At 43.3% G+C, this 13629-nt stretch overlaps 1 protein-coding gene across 1 annotated transcript in view; it reads left to right on the plus strand.

Moving 5' to 3' along the window:
• Fbn1 (fibrillin 1) overlaps nt 1-13629 on the plus strand; it is a 208934-nt gene that overhangs the window by 28142 nt on the left and 167163 nt on the right. The window contains exons 3-4 of the mRNA XM_021156745.2: nt 1075-1173; nt 12723-12818. Of these exons, the coding sequence (XP_021012404.1) occupies nt 1075-1173; nt 12723-12818 (195 nt within the window). The remainder of the gene's footprint in view (nt 1-1074; nt 1174-12722; nt 12819-13629) is intronic.

Here is a 13629-nt window from a genome sequence, read left to right on the forward strand (position 1 = left end):
GAGGATCAAGAGCTTGAGGTCAGCTTGGGCTACTTAGTGAGACCATGTCTCTATAAAAACCTAGGCATGGTGTTATACACTTTAATCCTAGCACTTGGGAGGCAGAGAAGGTTGGATCTCTGTGAGTTTGAGGATAGCCTCAAGGAGGATAGATAGCCTCATCTATCCAGGCCAGCCAGGACTACACAGAGAGATCTTGTTTCATCACATGATGTGCACACACCAAGAATAAAGAAAAAAATGTACTAATGGGGTAGGGATGGTGGGATTCAGAGTTTTCTAAAGGAGCTTGGCAGGAGAATCCTTTCCTCCTAGTTCTTCGGAATTCTCTGGAATATTTTCACTAGGCATCAAAATAAATGTTGCTGTGATTCTATGATCTCTCATCTGGGAACAGTTTGTCATATCTATGAAACCATTTACCATGTTTCAGTTGTGCATTCTACCCTGTTTATTATTTTAGCCTTTTTCATTATGTTTGCCTCTTACGGGCTTTGAAGGGGTTTGGGTAAAGGACCACACTGAGTCTAACAAGTAGTGAGCGAGTCTTAGTTTGCTGAGAACTACAGCTCATCTGCCATTTAATTTGCTCTAGAGGACACTAGCAGAACACTTGGCTCTGGGTGACACTGGTAGTGTGAATGTCTCCCTGACTTGTAGAATCAATTCATAGTGGTGGATTCCGGATTCTACCCTCAGGCTGCCAGTATAATTTGGAGCGGACCGACAATTAAATGTTTATAATAAAATCATATGCCAAGAATACGGTTATAAGATTTCCATTATTAAATTATAAATTAATATAAGAACAGAGTTCTCATGAGATTTTTATTTATTTGGTTTTCTCTTCATAGCTTGTCCAGGGACACCGAGCGAATGGGTTCTGTTGAATAAGAGAAAGGGAGAGAAATACCAATATCGATAAGGGAGTTACTGATCTCAAGCTAGTTTCTTTACTCTGGTAAACTTGCTTTGTACATGAATACAAGAGGGGCAGTGGGCTGAGCCTTGGTCCCTATGCCTAGCTGTGTGCTGAGGAACTCTATGTTGACAGACTTCTGATTTGATTTGCAGCCATTTGCCGGCATTCCTGTGGGGATGGATTCTGCTCGAGGCCAAATATGTGCACTTGCCCGTCTGGTCAGATATCTCCTTCCTGTGGCTCCAGATCCAGTGAGTCTAACATGTCATTATAGACAATATTATTTTATGTGGTTATGGCCTATTTTCCCCTAAATTTGCTGTTAGGTTTTTTTTCTTTGCCTGCAATACATTTCCCTCTGACTAGAACATCTGCCTTTTTCAGTTTGCCTGGAATTCTTGGACAGGCATTCCTGGATCTAGCCTCCCACTTCTTTACTCTTCATATGAAAATTGCCTATGGGGTATAGTTTCTAGGAAGAGCATAAAGATTATCACCTTCAATGTCAATATAGCCCCCGTTCATCTCTGTATCTTTAATAGAAGCACTGGGGAAAAGTGTTCACAGGACTGATCATAGAATGAACTGTTTTTTGGTTCCAGGAAACTAACCCCCCCTTTTTTTGTGCTACCGAAAAATAAAACTGATTCAGTGAAAAACATATTTGAAACTCAAGACATTTGCCTTTCTACAAGGAAACCACGAAACTCAGTGACATACGGACATACAGACATACAGACATGATATAAGCATGCTGTTTATTCTGTCTGGCCACACAAACATCCATAGTTCATGCTAGAGAGCCACCCTTCTGGTTTTACTGGGTTTTTTTTATCTTTAAGTGTGGTATCCAAAGTATTGAAAAGGGGGACATGTGGGGACTGGGAGGCTAGTTCTTTCTTAGTTGTTTAAAAAGTTAAAGTTTATGTTTGTATAAACAGTCCTCAAAATTCCAATTGTTGCCAAGGCAAAACAAATGTGTATTCCTATTTCCCTTCCAGTTTCTGGAGGAGAAAGTGCACCCCCTTACTGCTATTCTATGTTGGATGGGATTTTCAGAGTCATTGGTGTGGTGCAAGTGTGTTCTTTTTTTGTCTGGTGCAAGGAGAGACTGCAATGTGTCAAGATTCCCTGTCTGCTGAGAGGCCTCACATTGACTTGTGGCTGTTATGAGCCCAGTGGCTGGCTCCAGTGAGTTGTCTGGTACAGCAGATCTTAGTGTCCACTCATGTCCCTTGGCGTTCGTAGGGGAGCACATGAAGTTGGCTTGAGAGCTTGGTCACCATTTTTCTGTCCAGGGATGATCCAGAGTAGAGGAAGGGAGGGGTGTTGCCAGCTCAGTGGACACAGAAGCGACTTTCCACCGGTGACAGATGGAGCAGCTCTGGGGCTTCTGGGCTAGAGTTTGGATAGCTCTGAGATTTGTTCTACACTACTTCCTAAAATTTCTGACCAGAACCCAGCCTCAGCCCATAGTTCGCTTCCTGGAATCACTCCCAAGCAAACTACCTTTGCTGAAATTGTTGTCTCAGAGTCCGCTTCTGCGGAACCCAAGTAGAGCTGGCCTAACACTAAATAAAGCTGGTTGTAGATCAGGATAGAAATTCCCCTGTGACCTGGGACTCTTAACTCCACACACTGAGCATGGCATACTTGTATTTGATTTTAGCCTGGTTTTATGTGTGTGTGTGAGCTGACTCTACCCATCAAAGGCACCCAAACTGGAGGAACAGAAAGAGACAACCAAGTCAACTGGCCATTTCAGGAACATGCAGGGCATCTCTATGTGTACCCCAAAGACCCCAGACTGCCACTGAGGAGAGACAGCCTCAGTATGGGAAAGAGCAAAGTTATCAAAACGGGGATAAAACCATCCTCTAAGACTGGCCTCTCTTATCTAATGGTCACCTTAAGGGAAGAAAGTCACAGCTCATTATCCACATAGAAAGTTAATCCAGTGACAATGTGAGTGCTGAAGACTTCTCTGTGAGGAAAAACCATGGGATGTGGACAGGATTTTAACAAGGCCAGAGATGGTCCTGGTATGCTTCAAACTATTCATGAGGTTGGAAGAAGTATGTCAGTAAGACCCTAGGCCAGATGTAAGCTAGAGATTTGAGTCTGGGTGTTATGGATGGTGCTTCCTAGAAAGTTTGGATCTGTCTGGGGTGCCTGGACTTTGGGCAAAGCCCCAGAGCCAAGTGTAGATCCGAATAGTGTGTAGAAAGACTACTACTTCCTCAAGATCTTTGAGGTATATGGAGTCTTAAAAATTATTGGCTTGAACTCTCTTAGAATTAACATTGTCTTAAGAGCATGAAAAAAAATTAAAGTTGGCAATATTTAAAAAAAAATTAAGTGTAGCTGAAGATAGCCAAAATCCCTTTCTGGTTTTTGGAAATGATGTTTATGGGTTAGTTGTGTTGTGTTAGAGAGGCGTGGTCATCCTGTAAAAGTTGTCTGTGTATATGGATCATTTGATAACTCTCCTGCTAATGCTAATGGGATAACATCCATCAGTGAGATATTTTCATTCAAATACCTGTTCTTCTAAAAGGGCCCAGTTCCCAGGGCATCTAACCTTTGTGTTGTGACAGAACACTGTCATCTACAGCAACCCTGGGCACTTGCAGCCTGCAGGCTTCTGGTGGGGCAGGTCTGACTTCCATCATTTTTACTACTCGGTCCTATGGAAAAAGAAACTCTAATTATTATGTGATGGGGGATGAAGGGTTGTGGGTCTCTGACCTCTTACTGTTCTGGTCTGATGGAGGAAAGGCCGGAAGGAAGCTGTTCTTGCAGGTGGTATTTGACTTGAATGGCCCATGAATCCTAAACGGGAAGACATCTCTCCACAAAATTTTAATCCCCAGCCGGCGATTCTCATGGGAGCAGAAGGATTCAGCTTCCCTTAGACCTAGCAGGACTCTGGCCACTGGCCACTTAGGCTCACAAGTTGAAGAAATATTAGACAAAATGAGAGCTGGGGTTTTTCTTTGTTTTCCTTCTGGATTTTAATTCCAGTTCTGTTTAGGACCCTACTTAAGTTTCTGAGTCCAGGGTTGGATCCTGAGCAATCCTACTTCTTATAAAGTCCTACCATGTTTATTAAATGAGTTTACAACCCTCCTTAAATATGTATGTACACATACATTTGCAAATTCATATTAGCTTGCAATGCTAGGATAAAGAACTGTTTCAGGGGGCTGGAGAGATGGTACAGCAGTTAAGAGCATTTGTTCTTCTTGCAGAGGACCCGAGTTCAGTTTTCAGGATCTATAACAATAACTCACAACCGCCTGTAATTCCTGATCCATGGGCTCTGGCACCATCTTTTGGCTTCTATGATACAGGCATAATACTCATACAAATTTTAAACAAGGAAGGAAGGAAGGAAGGAAGGAAGGAAGGGAGGGAGGGAGGGAGGGAGGGAGGGAGGGAGGGAGGGAGGGAGGGAGGGAGGGAGGGAGGGAAAGAAGGAGGAAGGAAGAAAGGGAAGGAGGGAGGGAGGGAGGGAAGGGAGGGACGAAGGAGGGAAGGGAGGGAGGGAGGGAGGGAGGGAGGGAGAAAGGGACAGAGAGAGGAAGAAAGGGAAGGAAGGAAGAAAGAAAGGTGATTTAGAGGGCTGGAGACCTGACTCAGTGGTTGGCTGCAGCAGGACCCAGGTTCTCCCCCCGCCCCATGCTCTCGCCAGGTGCCTCACAGCTGTCAGTAAGTCCAGCTCCAGATGATTTGAAACCTTCTGGGCTCCTAAGGCACCCATACACATACACATAAGTACAATTTAAAAAATTATCTTAAAAGAGAAAAATGTTTCAGGCTGCCATAACTAAATATCATGGAACTTTATTTTATGGTTTTAGAAACTGGGAATTGTAATCAGGGCCCTGGAAGTTTTCATATAAGGGTACATATTCATAGCTGTCACTCTCTGTATATTTTCACATGACAGCAGAGTAAACAGTCTCCTGGTCCTCCTTGGAAGGGACTGTCTCAGTTATTTCCCCATTGCTGTAATAAAAATACCCCAGAGAAAGGAGTTATCTCGCTCACAGTCTCAGGCTAGAGTTCATCACTGAAGGTAGGTCAGCGTGGCAGGATCTTGAAGCAGGAAGTCACATCCCATGTACAGTGAAGAGTAGAAAGCATGAATGCAATGCATGCATGCCGGTGCACACCTCATTTCTCCCTCTCTGTACAGTCCCGAATCCTAAGCACGGCAATGGTGGCACCTGCAGTGGACAGCTACTTACCCTATTATGCTAGCTCTGTCTGACCTGTGATCTGCAGACATTTCCGAGCAAGCCTTTCTCCATGGTTTGCTTTCTCCGAGTCAGTAGGCTCTTTGACCAAGCAGGATTTTAAAGCCAGTGCACTGTAGCTTATCAGCCTTTCCTCTGCTCATTCATGCGTCTGGCATCCAGCCCCAGAATGTGTTGCATAGTCTTTGATCACAGAGATTCCTCTCTAACTCGTCTCTAACTGTTTATAGTTTTACATCAACATCTGTGGTTTCCATGGAGATACATTTTGTGTTAAGTATGAGGTTGGGGTTAGGGTCAGCTGTTACCTATGGGTGTCCAGTTGCTTCAGAAGATACCAAAATTCGGTCTTTAAGCATTTAGTTTTGCCATGGTTTGTCTCATAAAGGTTGAGGAGATGGTGGGAGTAATGAGTGTTCCCCAGGGAAGGTTCATCAGGTTGTTGGATGTCCTGGAAGGAATTGCCCTTTGTGGCCTTGTCCTGAGGTGAGTCATCTTACCCTGCCACATACTCCTGCCAGTGTGTGCTCCTTGTAGGCACAAGACAATGGGGCTGAAACTGTAAAATGGAGTCTCCAAAGGTATGAGCCAGCGTGACCCCTGTCTCTCTGCAGGTCGACTAGTCAAGTGTTTCACATAGTGATAGGAATCTGACTGACAAGATTTACCTTTGTGGTTTGTCAACAGTCTGCCGGGTGTGCTTTCGTGAGTCTGAACTCTCTGCTATGCCATTGATCTGTCCCTTCTCCATTGTCACACAGTCTCATGTGATAAAATAAATCCATACTCTTGCTTTGGTCTTTCTTTCCGAATCCTTTCGGTAATCCTTCACCTGTCCATAACAAGCTTGGGCTGACCACACCTATACCTCCATAGCCTTAGCATATTTTGATAGGAATTATATTAAATCTGCATATCAAATGGAGGAGCACTCCTATCTCATAGGAACCCGCCCTTTTCAAGCTTTGTCGTTTTCTGTTTAATTCGATTCCAGTTGTGTCTAGGGACACTTCTACTTCCAACATAGATCTGAGACCGTAGGAAGACCAAGGAAGGTTAAGAGTGTGGTACAACCATGTGCCAGGATTGTGAGAGGGCTCAGAGGAAGAGAGACTTGTACCATAGCTTCTCTGAAAGGCTTGGCTCTAGAAAACACATTTTAGGGATCTGTAGTGTTTACACTGACAGGGAGGAGCACCCAAAGGCTGTCCAGACTCACCTTTACACTTGTTGAATTAGTTTTCTCTCTACACAGACTTTACGGAAACTTATGACAGATGCCACTTCAACCTAAACTTTTCTGAACAGCTCAGGTGACTTTTATGTTTTGGAGGCGCTCTGGCCCTGTTTTAAGCTGTGTGAGTCTGTAGACACCCACAGATGTTTATGCACCTAAGGGAATTATCGGTCCAAATGAAAACTGTCTGTGTCTTGCAGTGACTCAGGCCACCTTAGTGGATTGTTGTCTCAGGTATAGAGGCTAGAGATTTCATTTGCCTATTTCATTTTTCTGATTGGGCTTTTCCCAGTGCTGAAATTAAAACACACATTCAGTCGCTTATTTGAAAATTTCCCAATGCTCTCTCTGGGGGCTGAGCCTGCCTAGAGGGTGATGGTTGAGATGTTGAGATCCAAATGTTGGCCCTGCATCTTTCCCTTCCTGTGCTGCATGCATGCCATTCCTTTCTAGTTAGTCATTTTAATGAGTTTGTACCGCACTTTCTAAAGACAGGCTTTGAGCTCTTCCTGAGACCTTCTCAATGGAAGATTTTCAGTGGGTGTTTGTTGAGTGATTGAAGGGACCGATTCTGAAATGAATACAATGCTTATTTGGGACCTTTTGTGGCTGCAGGTAAATGTGGGCCGTGCCTGTTACTTCTAGGATGTGGATCCTGGTGTGAAATGATCAGAGGCTCTCTGGCCATCTTTAATGGGACTTTTTCATTAGGGGTCTGACTGCACAGGTCAGCTTCAACTTGCACAATGACTGCTTAGACTCTCTTAGTATTCTGTTTCTGGTAAAATCTCAATACAGGTTGAGTTTAGGCATGTGTCTTGACCTGGGTTTTTTAGCACATCCATTGATGGATACTGCAGTCTATGAATGTGAGTAGAACTCACACTCATTTTTTCAGAGTTTTTTTCTTTCATTAGACAAACTCTTATCTGCTAATTATGAAACATCTGGGATTCCTGTTTAAATTAGAGACTAAATTTGACTAGGTATCAGGATGCAATCCAGAGGAACACCTGCCTGTGAGTCTGGTCCCTCTAAACGATTTCCAGATTAGGCAACAAAGGCAAAGCCTTGTCAGAGATACTAGGTTTGCACCCACCTTCTAAAATAACTTTTGAGATGAAGTCTCAGTCTGTAGATTATGGGAATTTGCTCTGTAGCCCAGGCTAGCCTTGAATGTATGCCAACACTTCCACACGCCAGCCTCAGCCTACCCAGTGCTGAGTGTTAGAGACAAATCACATGCCAGGCTTGCTCCCACTTTTAAAGGAACACTTTTTCCTTAAGCTCTAGGACCCATCCATGAAAGCAGTGATGGAGGCCTCCATTCTGCTGATAACCCCAAGGCCCACTGGGCAGCGTGACCACTGGGCTCACAATGACTTTTGGCCTTCCAAGTCTCACAGGGTGGTTTTGTTTTTTATAAAGGAGAAAGAATATTTTTAACCTGGAGAAGTTTCAACTGGAAAGAGGGGGTTTAAGGAAATGAAAGCTGTATCAAGGGAGGCTTTTGATCTGTCACGTTTCAGTGTACATAGAGTCATTCTTCCTGGAAAGGAGATTTTGCCCTGACTTTCAATTTGAACAAGTAACTGGGAAGCCACTGTGCAAGCCACTGATCACTCTTTCCTTTTTTTGTTTGAAATCGCAGAGTAGCTAAGCGGCTTTGTTGCTCGTGTGGGAATGGAAATCAGGCCTTGGCATGAGCCACTTTAATTGAAATCAGTTTGTGCACTGAGTTTGCTCGAAGGATGACGTCATTTCCTGCCCTTTCCCAGTCCTTGCTGTTTTTCTAAGATAGCATGGAACTAAGCATAGCACTGAGTTTTAAAGCAATTGTACACCATTTCCTGACCCACTTAGAATAGTATCCAAAGCCTTAAGCATATTTTTTCCTTTCTATACTTGTAGATTGTTTTAGAGTTAAAAAGCATTTGGCTTAGAGGCTTTAATGGAGCCTAAAGTAACCGTTTGTCTGCATGGTTTGCTTGATGTCTGTAGCAGGGGGAGCTATTAGCTCTTGTAGATGGAGGGAAAAAGGTTAAAATGTTTGAATCATTATCCTCTCAGAGCTATATAGGCACCTGGGACACACGGGGCAGCTTCTTAACCTGGGTTACTCTTCCAGTCTGCTCATTAAACCAGATGTGCAGGGTTTCCCCTTCATCATCTCCCATCTGGCTTGAGATAGAGGACAGAGCAGAAGTCAGAGAGGATCAAAGAAACAGAGAGACATTTAAAGGGTGATGGAGACTGGTGGGATTTGATGAGAGCTTTAGTTTGGTCCCCGAGAGCTAGGGACAAAGAAACAGGAGAGGTTAGGAGGGGTTCCACAAAGGGACCACCTCAGAATACCTAGCATTTCTAATGACTCATAGTAGGCATTCAGATTTATTTGTCAGGGGACCGAATGATCTGTTTCCAGGTCAGGAGGCTGTTCTGGGAGCTCTGATGGGTGTTTAGGGCCCCACTGGAGAGGCTTTGAGTGCTGGGGTGCAGGGATCTTCCGGCTCCGGAGAAATGGAGCCTTTGATGATATTCCAGGAAGAGACCAAGATTCTGGAAAGGCAGATCACTTTCAACTCTGTGTCTGAGAGGGTGAAGTAAGAACAGGAGTTCAGATTTTCATTTTTCGGCTGTCGGGCTAGGTTGACCTCTGAATATTTGTAGCTCTTTAGACAAATGACATTTTTTCACATAGTCAAGTAGTCATTTCTTAGCACTGCTGCGAGGACAGATGAGGTTGGCTGTGGGGAGGACTCTCTTGTACTCTGGGGGGAAGAGTACTCTGGCTTGCGCATTCCATGAAGACAGCTTAAGAGTGGTCAGAGCCCATTGGCTCCTGCTTCTGCATAGAAGGGACAGACCTCTGTTCCCTGCGGAGCCATTTCCACTGGGAATTGACTCCCACACATAGGACACACCAGAAAAAAGCCAAAACTCTGGCTTCCAACTATGGCCTCATATCGAGAAGTGTCAACAGGACTCATGATTCCCTTAGCCAAGCCTTTAGTCTTCTCTAGGTAGGGTAGTTACTGCTTCTAGCAACCAGGGATCAGCTGGACCTTTTGAAAATGCTATCAGCACAAGATAGCCTACATGCTAGAGGAGAGAGCATGTTCTGTGACTATGGACATCTCTCATAGGAGGGTCTACCAGACATTTCTAAGACTCCACTTTTAGTGTGTCACTGCATAGCATATCACTGTCTGTCTCAGGTCTGATGGTATCCACCCATAGCCTAGGATTTAGAAATGCACACTTCTCTAGGTGAGAATGTGACATAGAATGGATTTGAAATACTGATGGTGACCCTAAAAATTCCACCAGAGAACTCCTAAACCTGATAAACAGCTTCGGTGAAGTAGCTGGATATAAAATTAACTCAAACAAATCAATGGCCTTTCTCTACACAAAGAATAAACAGGCTGAGAAAGAAATTAGGGAAACAACACCCTTCTCAATAGTCACAAATAATATAAAATATCTTGGCGTGACTCTAACTAAGGAAGTGAAAGATCTGTATAATAAGAACTTCAAGTCTCTGAAGAAAGAAATTCTAGAAGATCTCAGAAGATGGAAAGATCTTCCATGCTCATGGATTGGCAGGATCAACATTTTAAAAATGGCTATCTTGCCAAAAGCAATCTACAGATTCAATGCAATCCCCATCAAAATTCCAACTCAATTCTTCAACGAATTAGAAAGTGCAATCTGCAAATTCATCTGGAATAACAAAAAATCTAGGATAGCAAAAACTCTTCTCAAGGATAAAAGAACCTCTGGTGGAATCACCATGCCAGACCTAAAGCTTTACTACAGAGCAATTGTGATAAAAACTGCGTGGTACTGGTATAGTGACAGACAAATAGACCAATGGAATAGAATTGAAGACCCAGAAATGAACCCACACACCTACGGTCACTTGATCTTCGACAAGGGAGCTAAAACCATCCAGTGGAAGAAAGACAGCATTTTCAACAAATGGTGCTGGCACAACTGGTTGTTATCATGTAGAAGAATGCGAATCGATCCATTCCTATCTCCTTGTACTAAGGTCAAGTCTAAGTGGATCAAGGAACTTCACATAAAACCAGAGACACTGAAACTTATAGAGGAGAAAGTGGGGAAAAGCCTTGAAGATATGGGCACAGGGGAAAAATTCTTGAATAGAACAGCAATGGCTTGTGCTGTAAGATCGAGAATTGACAAGTGGGACCTCATGAAACTGCAAAGCTTCTGCAAGGCAAAAGACACCATCAATAAGACAAAAAAACCACCAACAGATTGGGAAAGGATCTTCACCTATCCTAAATCAGATAAGGGACTAATATCCAATGTATATAAAGAACTCAAGAAGGTGGACTCCAGAAAGTCAAATAACCCCATTAAAAAATGGGGCTCAGAACTGAACAAAGAATTCTCACCTGAGGAATACCGAATGGCAGAGAAGCACCTGAAAAAATGTTCAACATCCTTAATCATCAGGGAAATGCAAATCAAAACAACCCTGAGATTCCACTTCACACCAGTCAGAATGGCTAAGATCAAAAATTCAGGTGACAGCAGATGCTGGCGGGGATGTGGAGAAAGAGGAACACTCCTCCATTGTTGGTGGGATTGCAAGCTTGTACAACCACTCTGGAAATCAGTCTGGCGGTTCCTCAGAAAATTGGACATAGTACTACCGGAGGATCCAGCAATACCTCTTCTGGGCATATATCCAGAAGATGTCCCAACCGGTAAGAAGGACACATGCTCCACTATGTTCATAGCAGCCCTATTTATAATAGCCAGAAGCTGGAAAGAACCCAGATGTCCCTCAACAGAGGAATGGATACAGAAATTATGGTACATTTACACAATGGAGCACTACTCAGCTATTAAAAAGAATGAATTTATGAAATTCCTAGCCAAATGGATGGACCTGGAGGGCATCATCTTGAGTGAGGTAACACAATCACAAAGGAACTCACACAATATGTATTCACTGATAAGTGGATATTAGCCCAAAACTTAGGATACCCAAGATATAAGATACAATTTGTTAAACGCATGAAACTCAAGAAGAATGAAGACCAAAATGTGGACACTGTGCCCCTTCTTAGAACTGGGAACAAAACACCCATGGAAGGAGTTACAGAGACAAAGTTTGGAGCTGTGATGAAAGGATGGACCATCTAGAGACTGCCGTATCCAGGGATCCATCCCATAATCAGCTTCTAAACGCTGACACCATTGCATACACTAGCAAGATTTTGCTGAAAGGACCCAAAGATAGCTGTCTCTTGTGAGACTATGCAGGGGCCTAGCAAACACAGGAGTGGATGCTCACAGTCAGCTATTGGATGTATCACAGGGCTCCCAATGGAGAAGCTAGAGAAAGTACCCAAGGAGCTAAAGGGATCTGCAACCCTATAGTTGGAACAACATGATGAACTAACCAGTACCCCGGAGCTCTTGTCTCTAGCTGCATATGTATCGAAAGATGGCCTAGTCGGCCATCACTGGAAAGAGAGGCCCATTGGACTTGCAAACTTTATATGCCCCAATATAGGGGAATGCCAGGGCCAAAAGAATGGGAATGGGAGGGTAGGGAATTGGGGGGCGGTATGGGGGACTTTTGGGATAGCATTGGAAATGTAATTGAGGAAAATATGTAATAATAAAAAAAAAGATGCTATCCAAAAAAAAAAAAAAAACCCAACAGTTAGTGTTTAAACATTCAAAAAAAAAAAAAAAAAAAAAGAAATACTGATGGTCTTTCACTTAACGTTACAGTTTAAATGAGCAGCGCTTTCTAAGTTCAACTCTCTGTCCATCAAACATCGTTGCTATTGTAACGCTTCTAGTATGTCCTTTTATCCTGTCATCAACATGGAAGAAAAATGGGTGGGAAGTATTACTCCAACCATTTCCCTGGCTGGATACTTTGAACTCTGAATCTTTTCATGGGAATCATTGCTACCTCAGCCTTGTCCTGGGGCCATCACTCAGACGCTCATTTCTTATTGGTATAAATTACAGAGGTGACACTGGAATGTAAATCCTGCTAAATTAAGGAAGTCATTTAGTCCCATTAAAGCAAGTGCCAAGGAAAAAACCCACAGTGCACTGTAAGTGGTTTTATACATAACATAATGAGCCTCGATAATTAGGACCCTTCTGCAATCTGCATGATATATGAATCTCGATGAATTATTTTATTTTTGTCAAATAGCCACAAGTCATGTCAGGTGAAATGTTGCCATCTGCACACACAAACTGCTACACTAAGCCTTTCCTCTCTTTTTATCCCTAGTCCAACACTGCAGCATCCGCTGTATGAATGGGGGCAGCTGCAGCGATGACCACTGTCTGTGCCAGAAGGGGTACATCGGCACTCACTGTGGGCAGCGTAAGTATACCGTGTAGATGCTGGTCACAGGCAAACCTGTGGAATTACGAGACAGGTGCTGGGAATTTTCTTTGATAACTCAGGGCGCCACATTTTCACAGATGTCTCGGGACCCTTGCAGATGGACAGATCACCCCAACATTTAGTGGCAGTCTTCCATCCCGGGGTTGATAGTAACTTGCTTGGTTCACGCTCTTTTTGTTTGCCTTTGCCACCTGCCTTGCCTCACACCTTAGGCTTACAGGTATGAAATACTTCTTTTTAAAAAATATTTGACAGTTATTTAATTCATAAACTACATACCCCATCCTTTCCCACTGTAGAGCTTCATAATGTTAGCTCATCTACCAGATTGTGCAAGTATCACCATCAACCAGTTCTAGAGCATTTTCATCCCTTCAGAAAGAAATCTCAGCCTAAGTTCCACACATTCGCCTCTTGATTTGCTGACTGTCTCTACCTGAATTTTCAGGAAGTATTTCAAAACAAATCTCATCTCTCTTTCCAAACATTTTCCTTGTATTCACTAATTGTGTCTGCATATCTCCAGCTCCCCATGACGGACTCTGCTACACTCGTGCTGACTGGATGTCTAGATTGCTTGTTCACTCACAAGCACCATTGATTGTGTCTGCACTCTGCTGGTCCCTGCACACTGCTTAGAATAGCTGTTCATCTTATGAGCTTCTTCATTACCATAGGATGAACTACTCACACTATAGAAAATCTTGGAAAATTCATTATTAGTAAAACAAAACTACCTATAGTTCTATAATCTGAATACTCCTTTCTAGGCCCAAGATAGATCTTT

Source organism: Mus caroli, unplaced genomic scaffold, assembly GCF_978045245.1.
Source record: "Mus caroli unplaced genomic scaffold, Mus_caroli_1 scaffold_2, whole genome shotgun sequence".
In the NCBI taxonomy this organism is placed as follows: domain Eukaryota; kingdom Metazoa; phylum Chordata; class Mammalia; order Rodentia; family Muridae; genus Mus; species Mus caroli.